General features: G+C 40.9%; 2 protein-coding genes across 5 annotated transcripts in view; both read right to left on the bottom strand.

Moving 5' to 3' along the window:
* CAPN3 (calpain 3) overlaps nt 1-17,516 on the bottom strand; it is a 32,710-nt gene extending 15,194 nt beyond the window's left edge. For 2 of the 3 annotated variants that reach the window (XM_009570052.2, XM_054067300.1), the window contains exons 1-11: nt 16,901-17,516; nt 9,864-9,933; nt 7,878-7,996; nt 7,108-7,241; nt 6,517-6,685; nt 5,730-5,870; nt 3,208-3,291; nt 2,723-2,808; nt 1,951-2,028; nt 1,234-1,394; nt 520-689 (exon numbers count right to left, since the gene is read on the bottom strand). In XM_009570052.2, coding sequence (XP_009568347.1) covers nt 520-689; nt 1,234-1,394; nt 1,951-2,028; nt 2,723-2,808; nt 3,208-3,291; nt 5,730-5,870; nt 6,517-6,685; nt 7,108-7,241; nt 7,878-7,996; nt 9,864-9,933; nt 16,901-17,194 — 1,506 coding nt within the window. In that variant the 5' untranslated portion in view covers nt 17,195-17,516. Of the gene's footprint in view, nt 1-519; nt 690-1,233; nt 1,395-1,950; nt 2,029-2,722; nt 2,809-3,207; nt 3,292-5,729; nt 5,871-6,516; nt 6,686-7,107; nt 7,242-7,877; nt 7,997-9,863; nt 9,934-16,900 lie in introns of those variants that run through there. The other variant, XM_054067301.1, reaches the window with a different exon arrangement.
* Nucleotides 17,517-18,469: 953 nt separating this feature from the next.
* Nucleotides 18,470-26,499, bottom strand: part of GANC (glucosidase alpha, neutral C) — a 31,558-nt gene continuing 23,528 nt past the window's right edge. The window contains exons 20-24 of one of the 2 annotated variants that reach the window (XM_054067299.1): nt 25,514-25,588; nt 24,978-25,091; nt 24,359-24,471; nt 22,946-23,049; nt 18,470-22,083 (exon numbers count right to left, since the gene is read on the bottom strand). In XM_054067299.1, the coding sequence (XP_053923274.1) occupies nt 21,974-22,083; nt 22,946-23,049; nt 24,359-24,471; nt 24,978-25,091; nt 25,514-25,588 (516 nt within the window). In that variant the 3' untranslated portion in view covers nt 18,470-21,973. The remainder of the gene's footprint in view (nt 22,084-22,945; nt 23,050-24,358; nt 24,472-24,977; nt 25,092-25,513; nt 25,589-26,499) is intronic. The other variant, XM_054067298.1, reaches the window with a different exon arrangement.

The raw sequence follows: 26,499 nt of genomic DNA, 5'->3' as shown, positions 1-26,499 counted from the left end.
CCCGAGTTATATAATCATTCCAAGCAACTTCTATCTTCCTTCCCAGATTTCTTGGGATCTGCATGAGATTTACTAAGATCTGAACTAAATGTGTTTGTGCAAGGGACTGAGTAAATTGAATTCTTTATGGGGTTGATAGCAAGGGTAGAGGTCAATCACTATATATGCATCTTGGATGTTTGTTTCCTTTCTTACACTAGTCTTTTAATGAAATGTTTACTTTCAGCAAGGATGAAAGGGAGATTGACAAATACTTGTGAAAAATTAACATCTAGCATGAACTCACCATAAAAGTCTAAAAATTATGTTACTTATAGATGGGGTAAACCCTGAGGTTACTATGGGCTGAATTGTTACAAAGTCCTGAATTTCCTTCTTCTCTTCCAGCTTTCCCCTGAGTTCCTTGCAAAGTAAAAATTGTAATTCATGTATACAGGTTGAATGATTCAATGACTCTCTTGATAAATGCATACTGTCAGGATTTGCTACCATAGTGCAGACGAAGTCTAGACCTGCTACCTCATAGATGGCAAAGCCAATGGTGTACAGGTTGGCTCCCAGCTTGCGTTCTTTCCTCCTGTTTTTCTGCATCAGTGCGACGAGAAAGCTGCAGATAACCTCTTCATCCTCAGGATCATCATCCTCCTCCAGGAGCTTCAAGCGATACTGGGGATTGGTCCAAAATGTATCTGTGAAATCCCACCAATAATCCAAAGCAAATATGTAAAGCTTCAGTTTTCTAATAATACTCATCAAAGAGAACTTTTAGCTTCCCTGACTGTGGCTCCTGAGGGAAAGGTTAAAATTGGGCTAATAGATACCTATTTTTTTTTTTACATGTTATGGTTTTTACATAGTTCTAACAAAACTGCACAGCAAAGGATGATATAAAATGAAGAATTTGCATCTGTCAAACTTCCAGAACACCTAAAGTTCTCAGAAAGTGGATTTCCCAACTGAAACTTAACAGTTGGAGCGAAATTGATCTGGCTTATCTTACTCGGGGCACTGTGAAGTATTTGAACAATGATTTGTCTTAGCCAAGCCTGCCTTTTGGCCTTACAATGTGCTGTCACAAACCCAGTGACAGAAATCCAGCTACAAAATTGTGTGCCTCATCCACTGAGACTTTTTCTATGGGCAAGCACTGACAAGGGTGTGGTAGGACAGCCTGTGGGATCTCATACAGTTGCCATCAGAGGGGCCTTATTTCTCTTAAGAACCATTGCTCACCTGGATAATTGCGGCAACCTCCAGCTGAGCAGCCTCTCACCCAGCGCCCTTCATTGACTGACACTGTCCAGGTCTGGAGTTTATCGGCTTCCAGCGTATCAGGTGTGAGGTTACAGATCTCAAGTTTTGTGAAGTGCCTCATGAAATCTTCAAATGATATCCTGGAGGAATTGAGGGGAAATTGAACTCAAATGGATTTACACAGTGGGCGGTTGCCTGAAATGCTGGTGAGATAGAGAAATTTGGTTCCTGTTACTGCAGCTGGTAGGGCAAGTTTGCAGTGGGAGTGCCTTGATTTCATAATGCATTTGGCCTGCTGGTTGGTCCATTAACATCGGTACGGCTCCAGACTGGGAGATGCTGGGCTGAGAGTACTTGGGAAGGGTGATGGAGGGCTTCTGGAAGTAGAAGGGCTATGTTGGTGGCAGTTAATAAACCCTGGTGGGAATAATTAGAGGATTGCAGAACAGGGCTTATTGGGAATATGAAGGGGAACATGATTACTGCAATGGTTTTCAGATTTAGGTAGTGCAATATGATTAACTTTTTTTTTAGTTGCATATCTCCTAGAGAAACACAAGTTTTCACCTGATATTCATAGAATCATAGAAAAGTTTGGGTTGGAAGGCACCTTAAAGATCATCTAGTACCAATCCCCCTGCCATGTGCAGGGACACCTCCCACTAGATCAGGCTGCCCAAGGCCCCATATTCTCACCAGAACTCCCCATCCTCCACGATCTTGTGCTGTAGGCGTATTTTTTCTTCTTCGTTAATGAAGTTCCACTCTTCTGACCTTCAAAGCAGCAAACAAGTTAGATTACAATTTGCAATACAATTTCCATTAAAATTTCTGCTCTTTACTGTGAGGCTCCTGGAGTGGTAAGTCAAGAGTCATCTTGCTACAATCATATAATTTTTCCTTTGAGAGCCTCGTAACTGTTTGTTCTTAATGCTAACCACCTCTCCGCATGCCCAAATTAAAAGGCAATTGTGCTACTCCTCTCTGCCTTCCCTTCAGACTTCCTCATAGGAGCTCTCAAAAATCTGCTCAACTGTGGTGATTTTATTCAGCTTAAAGGTAAAAGTGTTTGCAGACTCTGACTGCTGGAGTATCTATTGAAATTCCTTTTAGTAAAACCCAATGAGAAGCTTTATCCAAGCTCACTCGTGTACTGACATCTTTCTTCATCCAGTTCTTCCATAACCTAAAAGATTTTTCTACAGTCACATCTTGTTTTAAAAATGGGCATTGTTGAATTTGCTGAATTGCTGTCTTTATTTCCTTTGATTAAGGCCTCTCAACATCTTTTCTAGGTAGTCTTTTTACAGCTTCAGCCAAGCATTCAACTTCAAAGTGAATGCATCAAAATAACAGCAAAGACAATGCAGATACCTCATCATTAAATGTTAGGGTCATGCACAAGATGCATAAGGGCAAATAAAGCTGCGATTTTTTTTCAAATCACATGAGGTTCTGTTTTACTCACTTGTCACTCCAAGGTCCGTTCCATTCCACCTGCCCCCAGGGGTTTCTCAGCCTTACCAGACGTATTTTTTGCCCTTTAAAAGTTGTCTAATTGAAAAAGAAGGTAAAAGGAAGAGACTGAGAGTAGGTTCAAAAGGAAATGTTCTGCCTCTTGGATTACTAATACCAGCTTTTCCAGTGAATGCTGCTTTCCTGGACCATGGCCCAGCCTGACCTGCTTGGGGGTGAGGGCAGGAGGGCTGTAAAACCAGGAGGTGGCCTGCTGTGGCCATCGTTTCCCAAGAAGACCACAGTGAAATATCTGTTTCCCCAGAAAGCCAAAACTCAGACTTATTTTTCCAGAAGGCTTTCATTTATTTAAATGTAAATTTTGTTTCTTTATCTCATTTATTTTTCTTTCTCCCTCCAACCCCAAGCGTTGCTGACTGGCTCTAGACCAATGTAGACCACAGCTCCCAACAGCTGGAGGAGAGGGGCAGTACATACCTCTTCCACAGCTGTGACAGAGTAAGCATGACCTTTGACAAGCCCGCAGGACATCCGGGTTTCATACTGCATTGGCACTATGGTCTGTTAGATATAAAATAAAAACTTGTAAGAGTTATGAAGAGCTCAGCAGGTATTGCCACCCAGGGCTTTCGGATGGAGGATGACACCATTCAGGTGACAGGGGTGTTTTTTGTTCTCTTCTTTGTGTTTGCCAAGGTGGCCAAGCGTAGTGCCCACAGAATTAATGCTGTTGGTTAGAAAGGAGTGAAGTGTGAATTAAAAAGCAAAAAAAGTTAATAATAAAAAAAAGTCAGTATCAATTAGAAAGCAGATTTTGTGATTTACTTTTTTCCCTGTGCAGGTTACTGCATTTTTGCACTTTAAGCATGCTATATATTAGCATGTTCCATCAAATAATTAGATTTTCTGTTAGAAGGACTATTCAGCCCTTTCTGGGATAATATGTTCTTGTATGGCTGAGTAAGGTTATTACAAATTAACAGGAAACACAAGAGCACATCAACACCTAGAAGAATACTTTAATCTTTACACATATCTGCAATCTTATCACAATAACATTAAAACACCCCATTTAATACTGTTCCTACTAACTGAGAGTATTATTTTTTTTAAGAATTAATTTATTGTGGAGATGTACATTTTTTTGCATAATCAGTAAAATCCTCGTGACTGAAATTTTTTCTAACTGACATTCAGGAAATCTTCTTGCTGCCCGGGCAATCGATTAGTGTGCCTGGTAGAATGCTTTTTATTTGGAAGATAAAGGGTGGAGAGGGAGATGGCAGGTGCACACAGTCAGCTGTGCTTGTAGGAGAGATCACTGAGAGCAGTGGGAAGGAAAGGCTCCGCTATGCATACATGGACCACGTGCAAAGGCTGCAAAGCCCTGCCAGTAATTCTGTCACTCCTTCTTGTTAAATCTGAGGACATGAGAAAGGCACAGTTGGAAACAGAGAATTAGTAACGTTTCACAGATATATTCTCGGCTTGCACAGGGAAGACCTTATCCAAATATTTCCTGTCTTTCATGATTATTTTCCATCAATTCCATTCTGCTCCTATTTTCATGCTTTTTATGCCTATAACCTCACATAGATTTCCTTTTTTTTCATTTCTACTCATGTTGTTGCCATCATTACTTATCATAACTCTTCTCTGTTTAAGAATATTAACTTCTGCGGGTCCCCAGTGCTGCTGTTTTAAAGTACTTCTGAAGTCTGCACCACCTGCCTCTTTCCATCAAGAGTTATGGTTTTGTTTTTTTTCTGGTGATGGCTCAGGACTGTGTAATAACTACCAGCAAATTGGTTGACAGGGCAGCAACTATAGAAAGTTTTCCAACCCTCTTTGAGTAGACAGGAAATTCCTCTCCCTACATGGGTGATTTGGGCAGCTCTGCTTGCAAAACCAGACAGTTATACTGGGCTTTCTTGAAGGATTACATCATTTCAGTCTTCTAGGAAGACTAAATATGGGTAACAAAAGAGGAGAAGTCAGCTGCAAATTTCTGCTGCTATGCAGAAGACAGTTTGTGCAACCAAAAGTTTTAGATGATGTAGTTGGGGTGGGTGTTAGTATTTTTTTTTCTCCCTGTAAATTGAAAGATGTAATTTTATTGTAATGGAAATGCAGTTCTCTAAAGGGCAAGGTGTCAAGGACTGTGATGGACACAAAGCATGGCAGCTGCCTGACAGACAGAAGGAGAAAGCAACGTGCCCCTCTACAAATTTGAAACCTTTTAATTTTCCTAATATGGGATATTCTTCTGAAAGTTTTAATGTCCTTCTCTCTGTTTTGCTCGATACTTATGTGTGCTGGAGTCACTTTGTATTTTACCACATGTGAAACTCAACATGTTTTTCATTTTCATTGTTGCATCTTTTAAAAGACGATCTTGAAGGCAGTAATCTAAAAGGAGCTTCCTGAGAGCAGACTCCCCTCCATTGGAGGGCAGAGCTCCGCAGTACACTCTATCTTAAAATGATTTCGCCAAGAACTTCTGTGCGTGGAGTGAGAGCTGTGCAGAACTTGCTTTTTCTTTCTTTCACACCACCTCCACAATCGAGGATCTTGTTCCTTTCTAGTATTTTAATTTTCTTGCTCCTTCCATCCTTTGCAAGTGAGGGACTTTATAAAATCCTCTAATCGTGCCCGTTTCCCATATACAGTAACAAATGTGCCACCTTGACATATTTGATGTGATTTTGCTCTCCATTTCTACTGTACAGGTAAGGCCTGGAAACTATAAGCCTTTGTCACAAGCCAGCAGCCCTTTGCCTCAGGATCAGCAAAGCCCGATGGTATCAGTCACCATGTTTGAAAGGACTGAAATCCTCTAACAGATATGCCAAATAGCGTTCATAAGAACAGTCCTGTAGGTGTTGGGTTAACTCAGTGAAGCCAAATAAGGATTTAAAAGCATAGATGATACATTTTTTTACTGTTCAGTCTGTAAATAAAAGCACAGTGAAGTCAACCGCTTCTGGAAACATACGTACCCAGGCTGGCCTTTCATCTGTCTCCAGGTAGTCTACAGTGGAGTGAGTCATCTGTGCGTTTTCTAGGTTCTTCACCATTCGAGCAATCAGTTCCCCGATGTCACTCCGCGGAGCTGCTCCATAGGAAAAACCTAAGTTATCCTGGTACAGTGAACAGGAGAAAAGTATCACGTGGAAGGATGAAGCAGGGAAAAAGAAGAGAAATTCTATAAGAAAGAAGTGTGGGATAAGGTAGCCTAGATAATTTCTCTGTCATCGTAAGCTAGATGGTCCATACTTATCTACATTGGTTGATAGAACTGGTTGTTCTTTTGCCCTCACTGCAACTTCGTACTCCTTAATGGTTATTTAAGCTAGTGTTTTTGCTCTCACTTTTAAATTAACCACAGTAAATGAAGACAATTTAAGGCTGTGTTGGCAATTGAAAGGTTGATTTCCCAATTTGCACTCAGCATCTTTGACATGAAGATTTCTGTCTTAATAGCAACACCCTGGCTAACCTTGTTTTATTGGGGAGGGCACTGAGGGTGGGGGTGTCCTGCTTTTGCTTATCACACTCCTTCTCCCCACCTCCCCGTTCAGCTTCTATTCATTTCCCTTTTGCACTTGCTGTTTGCTAATGGGTCGTGTCTAGCGGAGATTACTCCATCTCCTAGAAATGGGTATTTGCTAGTGAACTAAAAAACAAAACAGTTCTGAAATGTGGCATGTGTTTGATTATAGATGAAGAGGTCCCTCTCCTCTGCTGTTTTCTCATAGCTGATCTGCAAAGTTCATGTGGACTCACATCAATGGAGCTGGCCATAAGGGACCCTCTGTCAATGGCATGTTTCATGATTTTATAGATATCCTTAGGGGCATCCTTTATCTCATAGAACTCTGTGACGCCTCCAGTGAAGTCCTCCATGGCTTCGGTGGTGTTGCCTCCTTTCAGAGCTTCATATGACCCATGAAGTCTTGGAAATATAAAAGTAAGATTCTCTTTTACACTGATAAAGATACCTACCTGTATATTTTTTTTTCTGCATAATATACATTTATCTTATTGGTATGTGTGTATAAATAAAGATATGTAAACACACATACTAAAAAACCCCACAAGCCCTGTGTGGTTAAAACAATTAAAAGTTTTAAAACATGCCACCTGTGAAAGAGATGTGGAGAATCAAATGTAAACTTCTGAATGAGTAACGAAATCACCTAGAAAATGTTTTATCCCATCCCCAAATCTGAGGCACGAAAGTCTATGAGGAAAAATCACTGGTATGTTCAGTTTTTCTGTGTGCTTATTATAAGTCCTGTAGGCAGTGGTTCTAGTCCCCCCTCCCCAGCCAAAGCCTTGGTGGGGAACACAGCATAGTCCGCTGGGTCATTTTACTTTGCATAAGCCTTTTCCAGGAGGGCGCTCCAGAACTCATTGCGTTGTGAGGACTTGGTGAAGACCAGCTGGTTGTTGTATGTGGGTAAGCAGTCATCAATGACGACGTCCACCCAGTCTCCATAGCGCCAGAACTGAATAAATGCAAACAGAAAGAAATGTGGGTTGACTTGGCTTGGTGCAGGGGCAGGGAGCCTGGCTGAAAAAACAGACGGAAAGAGATGTGGAAATTAACTGCTTTGTAGTGTGGCAAAAAGCAATGGTGGAGTGGCAGCTGGACTGAATTCTCCCACACAACATCTGTGGGACAGTGAGAGGTCCCTTAGGAGACCCAAGGGAAATACGGGAAGTAGTCAATCTTTTCTGAATAAGTGGTTCAACAATAACTTGGTTTTTTTCAGACCAGCTGCTCATGGGCCTAAAAATAGACACTCTTGGCAACTACAAGCATGCCTGTTCTGGCTGTAGCTCTGCATCTGGGCAGCGAGGCAGGACTGGGCACCTGTTGCTATCCCTTATGTGCAGGAGAAAGCAATCTGCAAATGCTTCCTGAATGGGTTAATGTTCCTGAATTGCCAGTACGGGCTGACCCCTCTGTGACTGCCCCATTGGAAGAGTTTAAAGTGAGGCAATTCAATCCCTCTTCTTTCCCTGCTGTTGCTCATGCTTTCCAAAGGTGGAGAAGTGAGATGCAAGAGTGCACCCAAGAGCTGAGCTCTCTCTTGGATAAATACAGTTACATCTGCATCCTGCTAGATGAAGGGACTCACCTGGAAGTGGAAGATGCCAGCATAGTTTTGTATAAAGGACTGGTCGTGAGGTATGACTCTACAGAGTAGTTTTTTATTCAGCGTCAGGCAAGCAATGGCAGCCAGGAACCAGCAGTCACCTGTAAACAGGCAGAAACAGCAGACAAAATGAAGAGACAGAGCAACTAGAATCAAAGGGGAAATCTGAGATACTGCAAAGTGACATGTTTATTCTCAGTAGAGCATGCCCTCGCCTTTCAGTCTCAGAACACACAGTCTTCTCTGTGTGTTCTGCAGTATGTTAGCACTTCATTTATTTGTACTCTGGAAATGCTCATTGACATATTTCATGGCTAGCTATGTATCTGTTAAATACATGTTGTTCCTTGTAATTCAGGAAAAGCCTAAAATCTGATGAGCACTGTTACCTGTGTGAAGGTTTCTCTGTGCCAAGTGAATCCCTTTCTGACTTGCAACATTAGTTCTCCTTCTGAGCTTAGGACAGAGACCAGCTGAGACACAACTCTCTCCCAGATGCTCCTCTACAGCTGAGGTTGTCTCTCCTTTTCTTTTGCTGCTCTCAAGATAACCTGCTGTCCCAGTCATCATTCTGGGAGGGTCTCTTTCCTGCTGCATTGCTCTGACATGTTTTCCTCTTTTTGAACCTATGTCTGCACTGTTTTAAACGCTGCCTCTTTTAGGACTTTTCAGTTCCTCCTTCAGACTCTTGTGCAAGTTTGCTGCCTCTGTGAAAGCTCTGGGAAAGTGACTTCCTCCCATAGTACTTCTGTGTTCAGCAAAGATGCCTCGATTCTTAATTAACATCTCTTGCTACTGTAAGAGATGTTATGCAATAAACTTGCCTGAACAGTGTGAATTAGTGGGGTGAGAGAATAATATGAGGTAGTGAAAACTCAGCCTGATTGCATGGAGTTGTTAAAGAAATTTATGAATCTAGCGAAGTGATAAAACGTATAGAAATACATATATGTATATATTTTGGAAAGACAACTTTATTCACATAGTAGTACATTCTAAATCACAAGTTTTCCCCCATGAAGCATGTGGGGTCCACTGTGAGCAGGAGTTTCCTAAACTATCCAGTATTCAGCAGAAGTGAAAAAGATAAGCAATTCTATGTGTAGTAGGAATGGAAGGCAAAAAAAGAGAGTACATGTTATGCATGTAAACTCATTTGCATCCACACCTTGACAACAGTGAAGTTTTAGTCGCCTCAAGAAGAAAGACAGTTTTAAATAAATTTTAAAAAGACAAAGTACTGGGAAGGCGATGGGGACAGTCACAAGCAGAGAACCCCACTTAAATGAAACAATTAACCTATTAGCTTAGGAAAAAGATCACAGGAGATGTTATAAAACCATGAAAGACATAGGAGACCTGAGTGGGCAATGACTTTACAAAGCAGTGCAGTCAAGTGCTGTATGGATGACTGTGGCAGAGGCATCACTTGTACCTAAGTAGTGGCTCTATACATCAAAGTACATTTGAACATATGAGCTTATATTGAACGTCTTCAATACAGACGCTGTCCTTGAGTACAAGGTACACTTAGCTTGAGGCCTTCAGAAGCTCCTGTATGGAAATTACAGGACTAATTACCTGAAAAAATACAACAGTAGCAGATCAGATTTTTCTCTCAATCAGATTTCCTCAAAGAGAAATTTCTCTCTCAGTCCTTCTCTTTATCTCTTATTCTTGTCTTAACTAATTTTGTCCCTCCTCAAAACCTGAAAGAAAGACCAAATGGTGCATTGTAACACACTCATTATACTACTTCACAAAAAGCAACACACCCTGCAAAACATCTTTTGTTTGAAGTTTTTCCCTAGGTTGCTACTAGGCAGTTATCGTGATTTGCTATATAGAGAAGGAATCATATGTGTAGTGGTATACTGACACACAGGATCCTAAATATCACCTGGAAGTAAAATGAAGTTAAATGATGCAGACTTTAAAAACTGCAGAGTTGAAGTAAGAATTTCATACCTAATTCTCCTTGGCAGATATCTGTTCTGTTGGCTCCACCAATAATAAACCGTGGGTTCTCACAGATTTCCTGCAAAATATGAACAGATGGATGAGCAGGCAAAGCATGCTTTGTGATGCCTGTTTGCCAGAGACATGACAGCTGTTTTAGGAGAATGTTTTTCCGTAGGATAGTTTGTGGATATCGAAATCTCTCGCAGAGTTTTCAGCTGCAGAGTTTCACTATGAAAATGTTTTGGAATCTGAATGTTCCAGACTCCAGTCAGAGCTTTCTTGATGTACCTAGAGGGCCCTATAGCCTGGGGGCCTCCTCTGTATGGGTTGCCAGCACATTAAAATAAAAAGAATAGGGAAAAACATTTTTTCTACACAATAATAAGAATAGTAGTAGTAATAATAATAATAGTAGTAATAGTAAAGAAACACTGGAGGAGACAGGAGAGCAGGTAGGTGGAAAGGGCATCAGGGGACCAGATTAAATTCTTTAGAAATGAAAACAGGTTTAACATGTCTGATTTCTAGTAACTAATACGCTGGGGCATTAATAGGGTTGAAGAATAGGGTTCATCAGGAATGAACCTCAGTAATATTCCTCCTTAAAATTTGCCCAGTATCAGGTGTTTAATTCTCAGTTATAATCAGTTAATTGTTAAGAGATTTTATTCTTTTCCTCGTGTTGCAGTATTTAGTTGCCAATGCTGCGTTCAGAAACGTGTACAGATTTCATCTGTCTCTGAGAACAGGAAACTCTTCTTTTGCCTTGTACTTAAGACAATGTATTTGGTTTGTCATCATTTGTACCAGTACAGAACGGGCATAAGGTGCTGTACAAGCACAAACAATTAAGGAGTTGCTCTGGGGAGGGAAGGACTATGTAGGAAATATGAGCAACTGAGGTGGGACTATCACAGGGTCACACAACATTTTCCACATGGGACAAAGGGCAGCACAGGGTATAGGGAAGCCAAGAGAAGAAGTAGGTACAACCTGCCCTACAGAGAAAAAAAAGGTCCCTGCCTTATCCTGTCTCTCCTACTCAAATACTTAGTATGGGGGAGAAAAATAAGACACTTAACTTTTGAGAGGTTAAGGAAAGAAAGATATTTAATCCTGACAAACAGTCCCCTGAGTAGTTACAAATGGGAAAGAAGACAAAGAGCACTTTAGGAGCCCAATCTGCTGTATGATGGCAAGGCTGGAGTGGGAAGGAGAAAGAACCGACTATTTCTTGCGTGACAGTACAGGCAGCTGACAAGACCTCTTCTGCCTAAAGCTTTTTTCCCATGTCATCAGGATAGCCCTGAATGACTCATGGTAGCCGTGGTAGACTCATGTTTCAGGTCTAGTAGTTTCACTTGGCTTAAGCCCACTTTTTTGCTCCTTCACAGTAATCAGCAGAGTTGCTTTGATGTAAATATTTGGATTAGTCATATAGCCAGGCAGAAACACCAGCTTCCGGCTCGCTCCAGCAGTCACCTTATCCTCCTCGAGGGAGGGAATGGAGGGATTGTACTGTTATTTTGGGCCTCGGTCAGCTGTCCTGGGGTTTGGTTCTGTCAAGGCAGCTGTTTGAAATGCCTCCATGCTTTTCTCCACCCACCTGCTTTGTTGAAAATATTCTTTTGCATGTTGCTGTGCTGCTCCCCTGTAATCTAGCTGTGAGATGCCAGGTGTTCAGATGGCATTTTTTCAATATCTGTTACTGTCTTTTAGCTTGATTGTGCTCCTATTGAAGTAACAAGTTCTGAAATACAGTACATAGTTTTTTAGACGAAAGTAGTTAAACGGTGCATTTGAGTTTCCAAATATTAAATATACAGTGATTATTGTTCCTCAGTGCAATTTACTGCACCTTGGGCTTGTTTCCTTTGGAGGACTGTAGGTAAAGGAATGCCAAGGAGCAAATCATACAATTGCCATATGGACTGATTTAGCTACAGCATAAATGGTTTTCTTGCATTTCTTTATGGTGGCCAGGTGTATTTAGTACACTGTGGAGATGCTTTTAATATTAAACTGGTCTAGTTCGTCTCCAGCTGTGCTAGTTGTGCTGAGTACAGCTGAAATTACAGGGAAAGTCTTCAAGGTCTTTCAAGGCTGATGAAAAGTACTCAGTCAGCAGAACAAGATGGGCTGGTGTTCAAGATGCAGGTGGCAGGTCGTTCCTACCAGTATTCCTGACTGAGCAAGGGATTGCTCTTCATCTCGTAGGTCAAGTTATCACAGAGAATCCCAGTAGGCTGCACTTCACTGATGCAATGATTCATCTAGAAAGAGTCTCCTCTGATCTGAGTGCCTCAAACGGCCTTGGTACTATCCAAAGGACCTTTATGTTTACTGAGTTGATTCATTTCAGATTGTAATCTCATTACAAAGAATCAAAGTCACACCAAAGGAGACAGACTCCTAGGAAAAGCCTATTACTACTGCATGCTGCTTTCTGGACAGAGGATACTTATGTGTCAGTTGGAAGGGAGCACTGGAAAATGCAAAGGCAGCGTGCAACTAAAAATGGCATTTGACCTTTGTTGTATTTTCATTAGCTTTTCTTCTGTGTCAGGAAAAATCCTTCAGTCAGCTTATACTATTGCAGCAAAAGGCAATCATTCCTTTGAAAACTGCCATTAATAAACTATGGCATTCTAAGTGAATTTCCTAAACTGATCCTGTCAAGTAGAAGAAGCGCTTTCTTTGGCCTACCTAAGACAATTTGCAGCCTCATGCTTCTCCTTTGACATCTCATGGTCTAGACCGTGCTATTAAATGGCTGTGCTGCAGACTTCGAGGTGGAGCTCCACATGGTCAGACACTATGCTGGTTTTAGAATTTCAGAGTTGGATTACCCTCATCTGAAAATTCTGCCCTTGCTGACACTAAATGCTGTCTTTACTTTGAGGTACTGCCTGCAGAGGCATACATTTTGTGATTACCACATTCAAACTGCTTCACACCTGTGCAGCAGATGATTTGACTAATTCATTTTCATTCTAAGCAAAATCCACTACTCTGCTGACTTGATTTTATTTGTATTTATTATGAAAAGAAAGTTCCTATTGCTGATTTTTTGTCTATGAAGAGGATCCTCATAGGGAAGTCATTGAATATGGCAGTTAATGTGACCTCTTGGCTGTGAGCAAGCACAATGACAATAATGGATTTGAAAGCACAGTGTCATGGCAGAGCCTTCCTATTAATGTGTTAGTGTCATTAGATCCAAACAGGATTGCAGCAGGACCTCTTGATACGCTGCATTATGTGATAAAGCAGACTTTCTCTCAACTCTCAAATACTGGGGACCTTGACCCTGCTCTCAGCTGAGACAAGCTCTTCCAGGCAACAATTTTTCACAGAAAAGGAGGTTGGGGGCTGGAACAGGCTGCCCAGGGAGGTGTTTGAATCACCGTTTGAATCACGGGTAGACAAGGTGCTCAGGGACATGGTTTAGTGGCAGATAGGAATGGTTGGACTCAATGATTCAAGAGGTCTTTTCCAGCCTAGTGATTCTATGATTCTATAGCTCTCGGAGGCTGAGACCATTAAGAAGGCTGAACACAGCCTGTCACTGAGCTGTTATAACCTGGTACAGGTGAGAAGAGCTCTTTTGGCTTCTCTAACCTTCCACTGGCAAGTGAATATGTAACTTTATGTAACTTTATGCATTAACTGGGGGGAGATTTTATTTTCCCTCTACATACCTAAACCATGCTCTTGCATGCTCTGAACAGAAACATGGGATGAATCCTACAGTCTTTACTCTTACTTGGTTTTTGCCTGATTTGAGTATTAGGAGATATGCTCTGCGCATTCATGTCATGGCATGGCAGTCACTAGCTGGGTAGAATTACAGGGGCCTTCTTGCTGTCCCCATGCCAAGGCTCACAGCTGCCCTGCATGACAGCGATTCTTCTGACCGTAAGGCACAAGATCAGTCCTCGTGTCCTTGCTGCCCTCACAGCAGCCGAGGCCAATCATTTTGGGAGATGGTGGAGGAGGACCTGACCTCCAGGTAGCACCAACTGCAAAGAGAAGAGCCTGAAGGGCCACAAGCACATAAGCAAGAAGTAGCTCTGTGGCTGAGATGCAGGACACCTCTCACCACCTCAGTAATAGATCACAGGAGCCCCAAAGGAAAGGCTAAGTCACAGCATAGTCATTGCCAGGGGAAGTGGACAGATCCTCTGGTCCCAGCAGCCCATACATGGGAAGGGAAAGTTGCCCATGCTGAGCTCAGCAGGTGCCCCAGGTCAGAGCTGGGATTTGGCGGGGGGGTATCATCCGTATTGCTTGACTTGCTGTGAGGTCTTTGTAAATCCCAGGTACAAAAGCAGGCATATTGCTTCTCCGTATGTCAGCACAGCTTGCCGAGAGCTACAGCAAAGGGTCACTATTTAGTGGAAGAATAGCACCATCATCAGTGCTTGGTTATAGCGTTGATAGCTGGCAAACATATAACTTGTAGTCAACAATTCCATGTGGATTCATTCCTTGCAAATAATGCTAATTCAAGGCCAACATTAATCTTTCATGTATATTATATTCTCATATATTGATCCCATGTGGTGGTGGTTGAGCTTGGATACAAATTGGTTAGATGGTATAACCTATTTCTAGGGGCACATGGCACATGTAATATGCTATAGAAATCAGGGAAAGGATCAAGAGAGAAAACAGTATTAGGATATTCTCTCAGGACTTCTGAACTGTCTGGTATTTTGTTTTCTTTTAGAATACATTATCTACTCTGATTCAATTCAAGTTTGATATGGATTTCAAAGTGATTAAAAATTACTGCCTTATAAGACTATGGTTTATAAGCTATTTGCTTTCTCTGCAAAAAAAAGCCATTGCAATTTAATAAGAACAGAAGTTGTCTGTATCTTTACAGATGATGACAAAACATGGCCTGTGCAGTCAAATATTTCAGTTTGGTGCTTCAATGATTGCTTTAATCTCTTAGCAAAATACTCTATAACCCAATATTATTACCTCATATTTGATTTTATGATGATCTGTTAATGTGTCTGTGGTGGCTACTCACGTATATAATACTATCAGAAAAGCCCTCCTTCCAGTGCTACAGAATCTACAGTTTCTAAGTCCAGTGAAGCAACAGTCCGGGTCAATCTGAGATCAGCACCAACAGATACAGATCTTTTGCACCAGTGCCCAAGAGAAGTTTCACTTTGTAGTTGCAGTGTGGATGACAAGGTAGGGGACACGTGAAAAGGAGAATGCGCTCTATGTGTCTCTCCTCTTTGGGGATGTACTGGCTACAGCAATGACCTGAATTACAGTTTTTTTTTTATAACAAACAAGGCATAGGCAACTCCACCAATCAGAACCAGTGTGTTCCCAGCAGGACAGCCATCTCTGTTCAGGTCAGGACCAACTGGATCTGTGATCCCACAGCATGCCAGTACTTGGCAGGCACAGACTGCACGTCTCTGGATCTCCTGCTCTCCCTGCAGCTAGCACCACAGATACACCAGCTGTCTGGACACTGGTGTCAAAAGAACACAGATAGCATTGGGTTTGATGTTTAGATTGTACTTGGAGCCTTACACAGTCCCCAGCTTGTTGTTGCTACATGAATAATAACTATAGAGCTTCTAAACTTATTTAATGAGTAGCTTAAAAGAAAATATCTTCATCAGAGAGACCCTGAAGTCTGAACCTTCCCAAAACCAAAACATGATCTGTGCATGCTCAGTTTTATCAGGCAAGTCTGGGGTTATATCGTGGCCTTTTTAATGTTTTGATGCTTTCTTATATGCATACTTGCAGTCTGTCTGCCCCAGGGTGTAGGCACTCATCCACTGTACTGCTACATCACTTTCCTCTCTGCAGAAATAGGGGAAATTCCATTCCTTTAAGATGGTTGACTTGCAAGTGCATTTAACTCATTCACAGACCTATCCAGGAGCTGATGCAGCCATGGCGATGATGAAGGAGTGAGAGAATATACGCACGGGGCGTGACGAATGAAGGAGTCTCGTTGCTCCCCCCACATTGCTCACGTTGTGACAGCTGCACATGGCTTTCATCTGAGCCTGCAACAGCTACCAGCTAGAGCTCCTGGTCTTCTGCTATTTAGTTACGTTCTTGTGGTTAGTTTTATCTGTCACTTTGCCACTGAAGCACAGATTTGGGCGTTGGGGAAGTATGACACATCTAGAAGAGGCAGCCAATAACTGCCAGGGACATGGGGCTGGGGAAGCTCCTCAAAGCCACATCCTCATTGCCAGGCAGGGGACAGCAGGGGACAGGGCAGCGTCTCTGGCGGCTGCCTCAAACAAGGGGAGAAGCTGCCGAGCAGGAATGACAGGGAAAGAAGAGAACTCCTGCAGTAGGATGGGGAATCAACAGGGAATAGAAGAATTAGTCTTCTGCCTATGAGAGAGGCTCAGGGTGGGAAAGAAGAGGGAGGCTGGCTGGGGTCTGCCCACAAGAGAGGAAAAATAAATAGGATTAGTAGGTAGGATGGAATCCTCATAGGGATTACAATACCCACACTCATGGTAAGTGGATAATATCCTAAACAACCTTTGCCAGTTGGCTAAGCAATGTTGGGAACAACCAGCCAAAATAAAAGCATGGTTCAGACCATAACCCGTCCTTCTATTTTCACAGATTAAGAATCAGCAGAATACAAAATTAAAATTTTAAGTGAAATAAAGTAGTGTTTAAAAAATTGAGCCTCAGCAAACCCAGTTACTTGCTACAGAATTAGGAGAACTTTTCTTTGGTAGTTTCAGTCAAGAAAACGCCCAGCAAATCGTTCAAGAAATTTAAACTATTTTTTTTCTACATATTTCAGTCCATCTCAGTTTTTGCTTCATTTTGGCTTATTGTGTTTTAGTCCAAAACACACACTCTCTGAGTTTCCACAGTTATCTTCCAGTAGAGCTCTAAGGAAATATACTTCCACCTTATTCCCCCCACCTTCCCTAACACACACTTTCTGCAAAAATGTTAAGATCGGGGTGAATACTTCAATTTACAGAAAATAAAAGGCACTCAGCAAACATGTTACTTACACGTGGTCTTTTCCATTCAAACTTGATGGGGATTTTCTGGCTATAGAAGAGAGAGGACTCGTTCGGTGGGAAATCAGGATCTTCATAGAGAATGTTTTCCTCCAGGCACTTCTTGTGAAGCTCTTCATAGGTCTTCTCCTTTACTTTGATAATGGGCTGGTTGCGACTTATAATGGCAGAATAAATTCCTCCTGTGCCCCCACCCGCACCTTCAGTTGTAGTGCTAATAGTAGCGCTGGGACCTGACCCAGCACCTGTCCGCTGAGCCACTGCTGCATTTATGGTGGACGGCATGGGAAGCAGGCTTAAAGCAAATGTTGAAAGAAAGCAAGATCTTGCAAACTAGAAGGAAACTTGAGGAAAGAGGAAGTTGCTGTGTAAACTGCTTTTTCTACCCGTTGATCTCCCAGTCAAATTTGCAAGCAACAAAACTCCATGTGGTCGAGCATGTTGTGCATCCTCTCAAAGGGTGGTATTTTGTCATAAGAAATTGGAATTTGTTCCTTGATGTAGAACAAAATAATCTGTTTGCTAACTCCTGCCTGCGTTGTATCTACAGCATGTGTGTGTGTGTGTGCCTGCCCAGTCCGTGTAAGCATCCAGAAAGGACAAGCTTTAACCGGTGAAATCTAAAAATAACTACTAGCAAAGAGTGAGAGAAAGTGAGAGGGAGGGGATTAGTGAGATGCTGTCAGTCTTCTGTGCAGCTCGTGTCGAGTCCATGCATGTTCCTGGGACAGGCTCTGTATGCAGGCTGACACCTGGTGCAAGCAGCTCATCTTTTCCTTAGGTATGGAGAACAATGAAACTGGGAGCCAAACTTCTGCTGCTTTGAGAAGTAGCGCCAGCCAAGAAACTAGTCCTGACACTCCTGAAGGAACTGTTGTACTCAGCCAGCTGTTTCTACCCTTTGCTACAGAAAAGATACATGGAGATTTTTACTAGTAGAAGGATCATCCAAAGACATGTTCCTAATGCTGATAAAGGTAATTATTTGATGCCTTTGAGGTCAGGTCAACACCTGCCAGCTGGGTTTGGCTCCTCTAGAGAGCAGCTTGGCAGCACTAAGATTCACCTGGTGACAGCTACCTCCCATATAAAAGGTACCTCTTCATATAAGGGCAGAAAAGGTTATAAGAGGAGATGTCTGACTTTGCGTATTTATTTTGTCACACAACAGTTAGATAAGAGACAATTAGATAAGAGACAAATTCTCAGTCTCTATGAAAGAAAATCTAAACACCTGTTGCTCTTTTCTATAACTTAGTTCTTTAAAAGGTGACACTGTTTGTGTCACGTGTCATGAAAAGCTCCATAACACCTTGATTTTTTTTTTTTTTTTTGATTGGGAAGTCTTAGATCACACAATGACATCAGTGTTATTTTTGCCCAATGACATTTGTCTCTGGACTCTGGCTCATGTACACATTGCTGACCTTCTGCCTTAGTACTACGATGTTTTCCAAAGCATTGATACTTTTTTCTTTCTCAGCCATTTGCTTGGTTTACACATTTAAAATCAACAGTAGAATGGACAATCTCTACAGCTCATAAAAGAAACTCAACTAGGGGAACTTTTAAAGAAGGGAATACAGTTGGCAAGCTTGACTGAAGTCTGGGAGTATTAAACTTTAGTCTTCTAATGGTAGCCTAAATTGTTTTTTTTATCACAAATGCAAGCCTTCTTGCACCAACAGGACAATCAAAAAGGATAGATTCAAGTGTTCATGGAAATAGGAACGCAATTTCTTCAGGGTGAGTTGTCCAGATGAAGAATTGATGACTTCCTCGTTACATTTAGCTGCAAGGATTTCAGCTCTCATGTTTGACATTACTTTGCAGGACAGCTTGGCAGAGCCATGTGTCACTCTTTCCAGGATATTTCAAAAGCAATGCAAGTACTGAGATGCCTGGGCCTCTAACTGCACAGTTTCAGCAAAAGTGCTCATTTTGAAGACTGTGCAAATGTTCTTTCATATTCTCCCTTCTTGCCCAATACAAAAAATCGTGTACAAAGACCTCTGTTTCAAGAAGAATGTCAGTAGCACAGGTGTCATATTCGACAATCTCCTTGTGAGCTGCAAGCGAGGATTAAGTGAAGGTTTATTAGTATTTTTATAACTTTCTTTTTCTTGGTATGGTCAGCAAGTGTCAAGAGTATGACCTGCTGCTACTGCTACAGTACAGCTAAGAATTCAGTTAGTGTCTGCACAGGGAATGGCAGGTGCACATGCACTTCTCACTTCTAACCCAAACCCGCTCTTCACAGATGTTCAGGAGCATTTTGTGCTTATACTTGTTCAAAAAAACAGCTTCTCCTTTTCTTATTTTTTACTGGACTGATGATTTTGTTATATAGTTTTGGGTTTTTTTGTGAAAAACAGAAGTTCATGGTAAAAGACAAATGGTGTCTTTAAAGCAACAGTTTACCATAGAGAAGAACTGATGTGCTGTCTGCTGCAAACAGCAAAATAAACCCTTTGTCCATTAGCAATTAAACCACATTTTACGATTTAATTTCATGCAAAAAGAAGCACCCCAATAGCTGACCTGTTCAGACAGAGCAAAAGTGAACTATATGGATGATAATATTTCTACTTAATTTTTATCAATTTTTATCTCCAGTTGTTTGCACTAATTGAATTAAATTACTTTATTGGTAAAGATATGCTACGAACTTATTTCTTCATTTATGGCATAAATATGTGGAAAAGTATGTAAGTTGCTACATATATCAATGTAAATTATATTTTTTGAAATTTATTTCCTCAGATCTAAAGACACAACTGCCAAGATTTTCAGCAACTAATTCCTATTGAAATCCATAGAAGTTGGGCACTTCATACTACTGCAAATTCGAGCCATGAGTACTTACTACTGTGCAGATATCATACTGAGGGCCAGAGCATAAAAGCTAGCCATTCACTACCACATATTCTTGGAAGAATACTTAGGAGTGATTCTCAACAGTAGAAAGAAGGTTGGAAGGAATAAGGCATGTAACTCACCTCCTTGTTACTTTATTTCACTTACTTTCCAACTTCAGAAACACCAATTAAAACATTTTATTAAAATGCCACAGACAATAATTACACGCTGTGAGAAGCTCTGCTATGCTTAAACATAAGAAGAAATTATCAATCAAAGCTAAGAAGCAGATACAAAAATAGGGTCTATCTTAAAACCAGGGTCTGTCTCTCTTCTTATAGATGTAAAAGATCTATTTGCTACTGTTCTACCTGGATTAACTTGTCTGCATTAAGGACAGCAGTATTTAGGCTGCCGGTTCCTGGAGTGGATGCTCATACTGTCTGCTAGAAGGGGCTGACAAACAGTCTGCAAAACGAAAAAAGGAACCTATAGATTTTGTGGGGAACAAACCGTGCTTGGTAGTCAAGAGACTAGTCGCAGTCTGCCCTCACACTTGCTATTCCCAGAAATCCGCCCTGTGGAGGACAAACAGCAGCAGGTGGGAATAACTGACCAAGCACAGGGAGGGCTTAGTAAGAAGAGTAGGGAAAAACGTACGAAGGGACTGTTACGTTACCTTTAGTTGGCAAAAGCGGTGACAATCCTTCTTTGTTTCCTAAGAGTTAATTTACTGATGTTTTTAGAAAAGACTTTCTTATCTTGCTATTCCTCTTCCTATCTTACAAGAAATAAGTAAATTTTAAACTTTTATATCCACAAAACCCAACTGATGGCATGTTCAAGTATGAATCAAAGCAGAACTGGTTTTAAAATAATAGAGTTGACAAGTGTAGCAAATGGAAGGGGCAATTGCTACACTTGCGGTGCATTGGTAGCCTATGAAAAGAGATGCCTGACACGGAAAAGGCTGTGGGCACAGACAGGATGTAGGGCATGTGGTGCCAGGATGTCTCTTAGGTTTGAGAGCAAAGAAAGCATCAGGACAAACAAATACTGTTTGCAGAGAGGGTGGGAAAAGGAGGCAAGGGAAGGTGAGGATGAGTTGTAAGAGAACGTGTGAATAAGCTTGAAGCGGAATTGTTAAATGCAGAGCTAATCCATTAAAGTTAAAAATTTGTTTCATAAATATCAAGCTCAAATCTCAGCCAGACACTAGAAACTGACCAAGAAATCATTAAAGTATGTGTAAAGGAAGCCAAACCTTGGCAAGAGTTGAAAGAAGCAGAGAAGCAGAGCTCTCCATAAGCAGAGCTGCTTCACTGGGCTGGCTTTAAGCAATGCCATCCAATCATCCAAAGATGACTATTCTTTCCTAACAAAAAACTTTTTTTTTTTTAAGTAGTGCTAGCAGAGAGAGAGGCGAGCAATGACATGGAAAATGTTTCCACGTGAGTAGCTGCTTCCCTAAGCCAGTATTGCACTTATGTAGACCTGCACCTTTTCAAAATCCAAACATCAATTTCAAAGCCAGCTAATGGAGAGACGAACTCCCACATTACTATCTTTAGTCTTTTACTATTGCACAACTGACCGGCACAACCTACTCAAACCTTACCTCCAGTGAGTGAACTATTTGGCTAGCCTGATGTTTACCTTCCTGTACAGACTGCCTAATTTTGCATTGCAATAAGGTGTGGAAAGGGGAAGTGCCTATAATCACACTGGGTGGCTTCTGTGTTCATTTTCTATGAGGCAGCTAAAGAATGATAACCTCTGTGCTTGGCATACCTACTGAGGCCCAGATCTGCTCTTCTCAATTATTCTAGTCTCTGAATAGTGGGACTTCCAAATACTTAAACTTCACACCAATGAGGCACAATCTCACCCCATCAATTTATAATTTTTTGGTGCCATCGAAGGTGGAACTCAACCTTCATGCCTAACTGAAGCTAGCCTGGAGTAAATAGTATTTAGCTTTTTTCCCCCATAGACATAATCCTAGTGCTATTACTTTTGCTGAACAGAAGAGCTATCCAAGTTTAAATACTGCTTTAAAAGAAAAACTGTAGGACATGTTAGTTTGAGGGTGTGACTGGGAAGTATGTTCCTTGATTTGATTGGATTCAAGTGAACATTTTAAGTCCTCCCAAGTTATTTTCCCCCAACATCTCAATGAATTCTCTGAAGAACTTGTGTCTCTTTTCAGTTGATGCAAATCTCCCAGTCAGCATCAACACGCAGAGCTACATTTTCCAGTGTTAGTGTAGAGGTCTTCGTAGTATATGTAAAAACCACTTCTTTTTCTTTCCCACCTAAACAAGACAAGAGAGTTTAATATATGATTTAAGAAAAACCCTTATGAAACACAGTTACACATGACTCCCTCCAGTTTTTAGTTCAGACTGTTCCTGCCACTGGTGGAAAGGAAGAAATAGTAGTGAAATCTTCCCAGTATATAAGAATGCAGCATAATTGGAAAAATATATTTTTTCCAACCTTTCAAACTATGGAGCTATTCAAGGATTTTTTTTCTGAAAAAAATAACCCTTGTTTCAGCATAGGTTTTCCTCCAAGAACCCTAAGATCCTTGAGATTGACAGGTGGAGGCAGAAAGTCTCTGCCTCCCAAAGCAAAGGGATATGCCTGGAAAGCAGCCAGAAAGGATAAGACATTTCTGTAGATGCTATTGCCTATACAAATGGGATCCCTCAACTCCCAGGGATCCCCACATAGTCTCGAACTCCAGACACTTTTAAATGAGCAAGAGAATAGAAAAATAATTCTGGTTTTGTCTGCACATTTCCTGTTCTAGACTACGCAGGCTTACAGATCTGAGCAAATGGTCCTTCACGTGAAATTCTGTCTCCGGTCCCATGCTGTGCATGACAGCATTACCTGAACTTGTTAATTTTGAACCACTTTTACTAAGTTATCTGTTGCCTTATAAAGCAAGTGTTCCTCAGTTCTGCATGTAATATTAGTGGTGAGTAGCTGCTGCCTCCTTCCACTAAGTTCTGTCCTTGATATAAAAAAAATTGCAAATAAAACTAAACAAAGATGGCCCCTATGTTGTAACACTTCCTTTAGAGGGCTGTCAGTTTGCTACCTCTAGTCAACAGCAGCAGAGCAACAGTATCTATAAAAATCAGAGTAAAATAGAAGTCAGTTCATTACCTTTGGAATAGGCTGTCACAAAAGTGGGTTGTTGTCCAAATCCCAGAATTATCACCCGTTCAACCACACATGCAGTGTGGTATTGTCCACTTTCATCTGTGCAGCTGAAAAAAGGAAATGATTTCAATACATTAGTTTCTGTCCATCAGCAAAAGTTCAGCATCATACAGAGTATGAAAGTACTACTTCAGTCTCATGCTGAAAGTTCCCTATCCTGCCTTCCTTTCCTCTATTTTCCTTTCTCCTGGAACAAGTAAAACTTCCTCCCATTATCAGCTAATTTTTCACTGCCTAGCAGATTTCACAAAGTTAGAAGAAAAGAGTTTGAGAAGATATTTTGTGGCAAAAAGCATGGCTTTGGCAACCAGAAAAGTTCTGGATTTTTTAAAAATTAAAACTCTGATGTGTAAATGTAAAACTAATTTTAACACATTTTAACATTTTTCAAGTAAGATATTTCAGTCTGAGACACAATTATCTCTCATTTTTGTAACTAATTTTATTTTTATCAATAAGCTCTTAAAAAACCTCAATCAAAATGAAACTTTCTGAAGTGAACAGAATGTTACTTCATTCATCTCAAAACAACTTTTTTCCAACTTCTAGACTGCTAGCAATTTAGCAACATTTTTCTTTTCCATGCCAAATTTTTAAGCTTTTTACATTTCATATCCCAAATGAAGAGGTTTGAAGCATATTTTAAGTACATTATCCAAGCAAGCCTACAGTTTTGCTCTATGTTAAATTTTTCTAGTTTTAGGACTACCTCCTGCATATTTTTGAACCCTGCAGGAATAAAGAAATGCCTGTAAAATCATCATTTATACACTGGACAACCCCTCGGACAACATACATTGGCAGTAAAAGTGACATAGTGACATATTTAGCACCTTCTCCTTGGAGGACTACCTAAACTAAATCATATAGTCAAGAGCATCGTCCTGATGATCCTTCAACTCTGACAGACTTGGTGCCTTGATCAGTTCCCTGGGGACTCTGCCACACTGACTGACCACTGTCTCAGTGAAAAAGACATTAGAGAAATACATCTTAGAAAATACGAACACTCCAGGTGTTGCATATTTATAACTCTTCCAGTTATCTCTATTGTCTTGCTGATAAGCATTAGTCTTGCTGATGACTTTCTTTATATTGGAATAAATCTGCAGAACCTGTAGGTTTAAGTAAACAGAAACAATGCGAGACAACTAAGTATTTTCAGCTGTTGCTGCCCTTAGACTTATGCAGAACATTATTTACTTTTGCAGTTTTACGGCAGATTCTGCATGCTCTAGAACTTCATTAAGCAACAGATGAGACTAATACTTCTACACTTGTAAGAAGGCCTCGTGAACTAGAAAAGGCATTTCCAATGACGGTGTGTTGGTGGCTTTTGTCCATAATTGCTCTTACCTTGAAGAGAGAATGTTCTTGTGGAAAGTGAATTTCCGATACAGGAATTGCTTCTTGTGGAGATACTGAAATGAATGTCCATCATCTAGGTAGAGCTCACCTATTGCACAGGCCTGTGAAACACCCCAGATGGAGTACAAATTAACAGCAGCTTCTAGCACTGAAAAATGAAACTAAAAATATCTCACTATATGTTACGCTTCATTATGAAGGGTGTGTTTTTATTTTTCTTTAGCAACTTGTATTCCTGGAAGGGTAAGAGAGTCTAGCTCTGAGAGTGTTTGAAGACTTGAACAGCCTGGTTTTGTGGGTGCCAGGTGTCACCTCATTTACCTGAAGAGATAGTTATGGGCAGTTCTCTCTGTGTCCAAGAGGAAATTTGTGGTCTGCTTATTCTCTGCTCCTTCCTCCAATGGACTAGAGAACGGCTCAGAAAAGATGTCAGAAAGATGTTCTGTCTGTGCTATACTCAGATAGTCTCACTTTGAGGGAGCAGTGGGAAGCAGGTGGGGGCCCTCCCAAATAGGAGAAGTAGAGGAGAGCTATTAGGCTTACAGATGCAGATACCATTGCGCTGACTGAACAGGCACAAAGGACCTAAGATGTCATCTTGGAGTACCTCTGTGTCCAGGGCCACACGGAGTTCATAAGAAATATCTGTCATCCATTCAGTGGATTTTCCAGCCATGGTCTTCAGAGGTATCACAGTGCCCCCCCGCTGGAACACTGGAATCTGTGAAAAACAAAGCCAGGGTAGAAAGGCTCGTATGCTCTGATCATGTAATTTTAACTCAGAACAGGGATAATTGAAGCTTGCTCTTATCAGAGCTCAGAAACGAACTCCTACCACAAGTGCATAAAGAAAACTATTCAACTGAAAACGAGAATAGTAGTAATCTTCCTGTCTGTGTATAAGCAAAATATCTATGCTTGGAGACGTAACCCTTACATCATCTCACTTTTCCCTACCACCAGCACATATTTGTGTAACAACAAAGAGATGGGACTTTTCTTCTCTACAGAAGCTATTTTAAATTACATTCCTTGAAGAAAATTTAAAAGTCACTTTTCTGATTTTGAATTTTGACAATACAAAATACTATTTGTGGGTTTTTTCCCTGCTCAATGGAAGGAGTATTTTAAAACAAAACCTACATTCTCCAGTGTTACTGGGATCTTCAGAGTGCCTAGATCTTCCATGTGTTTAAATTTTCTGAAATCATACCAAATCTAGGAAAAATGAAAAAAGAATGAGCATGATATATATGGTGAGATTTACTTCCTCTGCAGATGCAGTCACTCTTCTACTTCACATTACTGTTCATCTTCCTATTTGACGTGCAAGAAATAGCACTTACTTTTTAACTTAATGACCTCCTGGATGGAAAAGAATGAAAGAATAAATTCTCACTCCATTCCTGAAGCACAAAAATATGCTGATCTTTTTTTACAGTTTGCACAGCATTTTGTATACCTTAAAGCATCTGGAAGGACAAAACAATGAAATACTTTTCCTTTCTTTTAATCGATAAATGCTGAGTTCCAGAATAAGCATATTTATACTGAAGTGAAAATTAACAACAAAGTTGCTAATAACAGGTGACAAAAAAAAGCTACATCTGAAACTTCCCATGCAACACACCTGCCAACAGTTTTAACAGCTTTAAGCGTGCCAGGCAGTCAGTTCCCACAGAGATCTTGATAAAAATATTTTTCTTGTTTTAAGAGACTCATCTGTTTTTCTCCTTATATTGAGAGTAATTCTAAGTGTCCTCAGATGCATTAATGGGGTGACCAGGCTCTGCACGACCTCACATACAGTCCCTTTTGCTGCTGTCTCCTCTCACTCCTTGCTAGTCTCAGGCTTTCCTGTAGAGACTATTTTTCCCAGACTCTTTCCCTTACTCCACCTCCCAGCTGCTGCAGCCGAACACTCTTTGTAGGAGTGGATCACAGTGCCATCCTGTGGATAAATAACTTTACTTCAGAGTGAACCTGATCTCTGTACACGTGAAAGTCTGCAACACATCCCATGCTACTGGATCTTGTATTTCCTCGTTATCATCTTCCCTCTCCACAGCTTCCCCCTCATTTCCTTATGACCTTTCTTCAAAAACGTCTTTTCTACTACATAAAAGAAA

This window comes from Cuculus canorus, chromosome 5, assembly GCF_017976375.1.
Source record: "Cuculus canorus isolate bCucCan1 chromosome 5, bCucCan1.pri, whole genome shotgun sequence".
Taxonomy (NCBI): Eukaryota; Metazoa; Chordata; class Aves; order Cuculiformes; family Cuculidae; genus Cuculus; species Cuculus canorus.
This window is presented reverse-complemented; position numbering and strand designations above follow the sequence as displayed.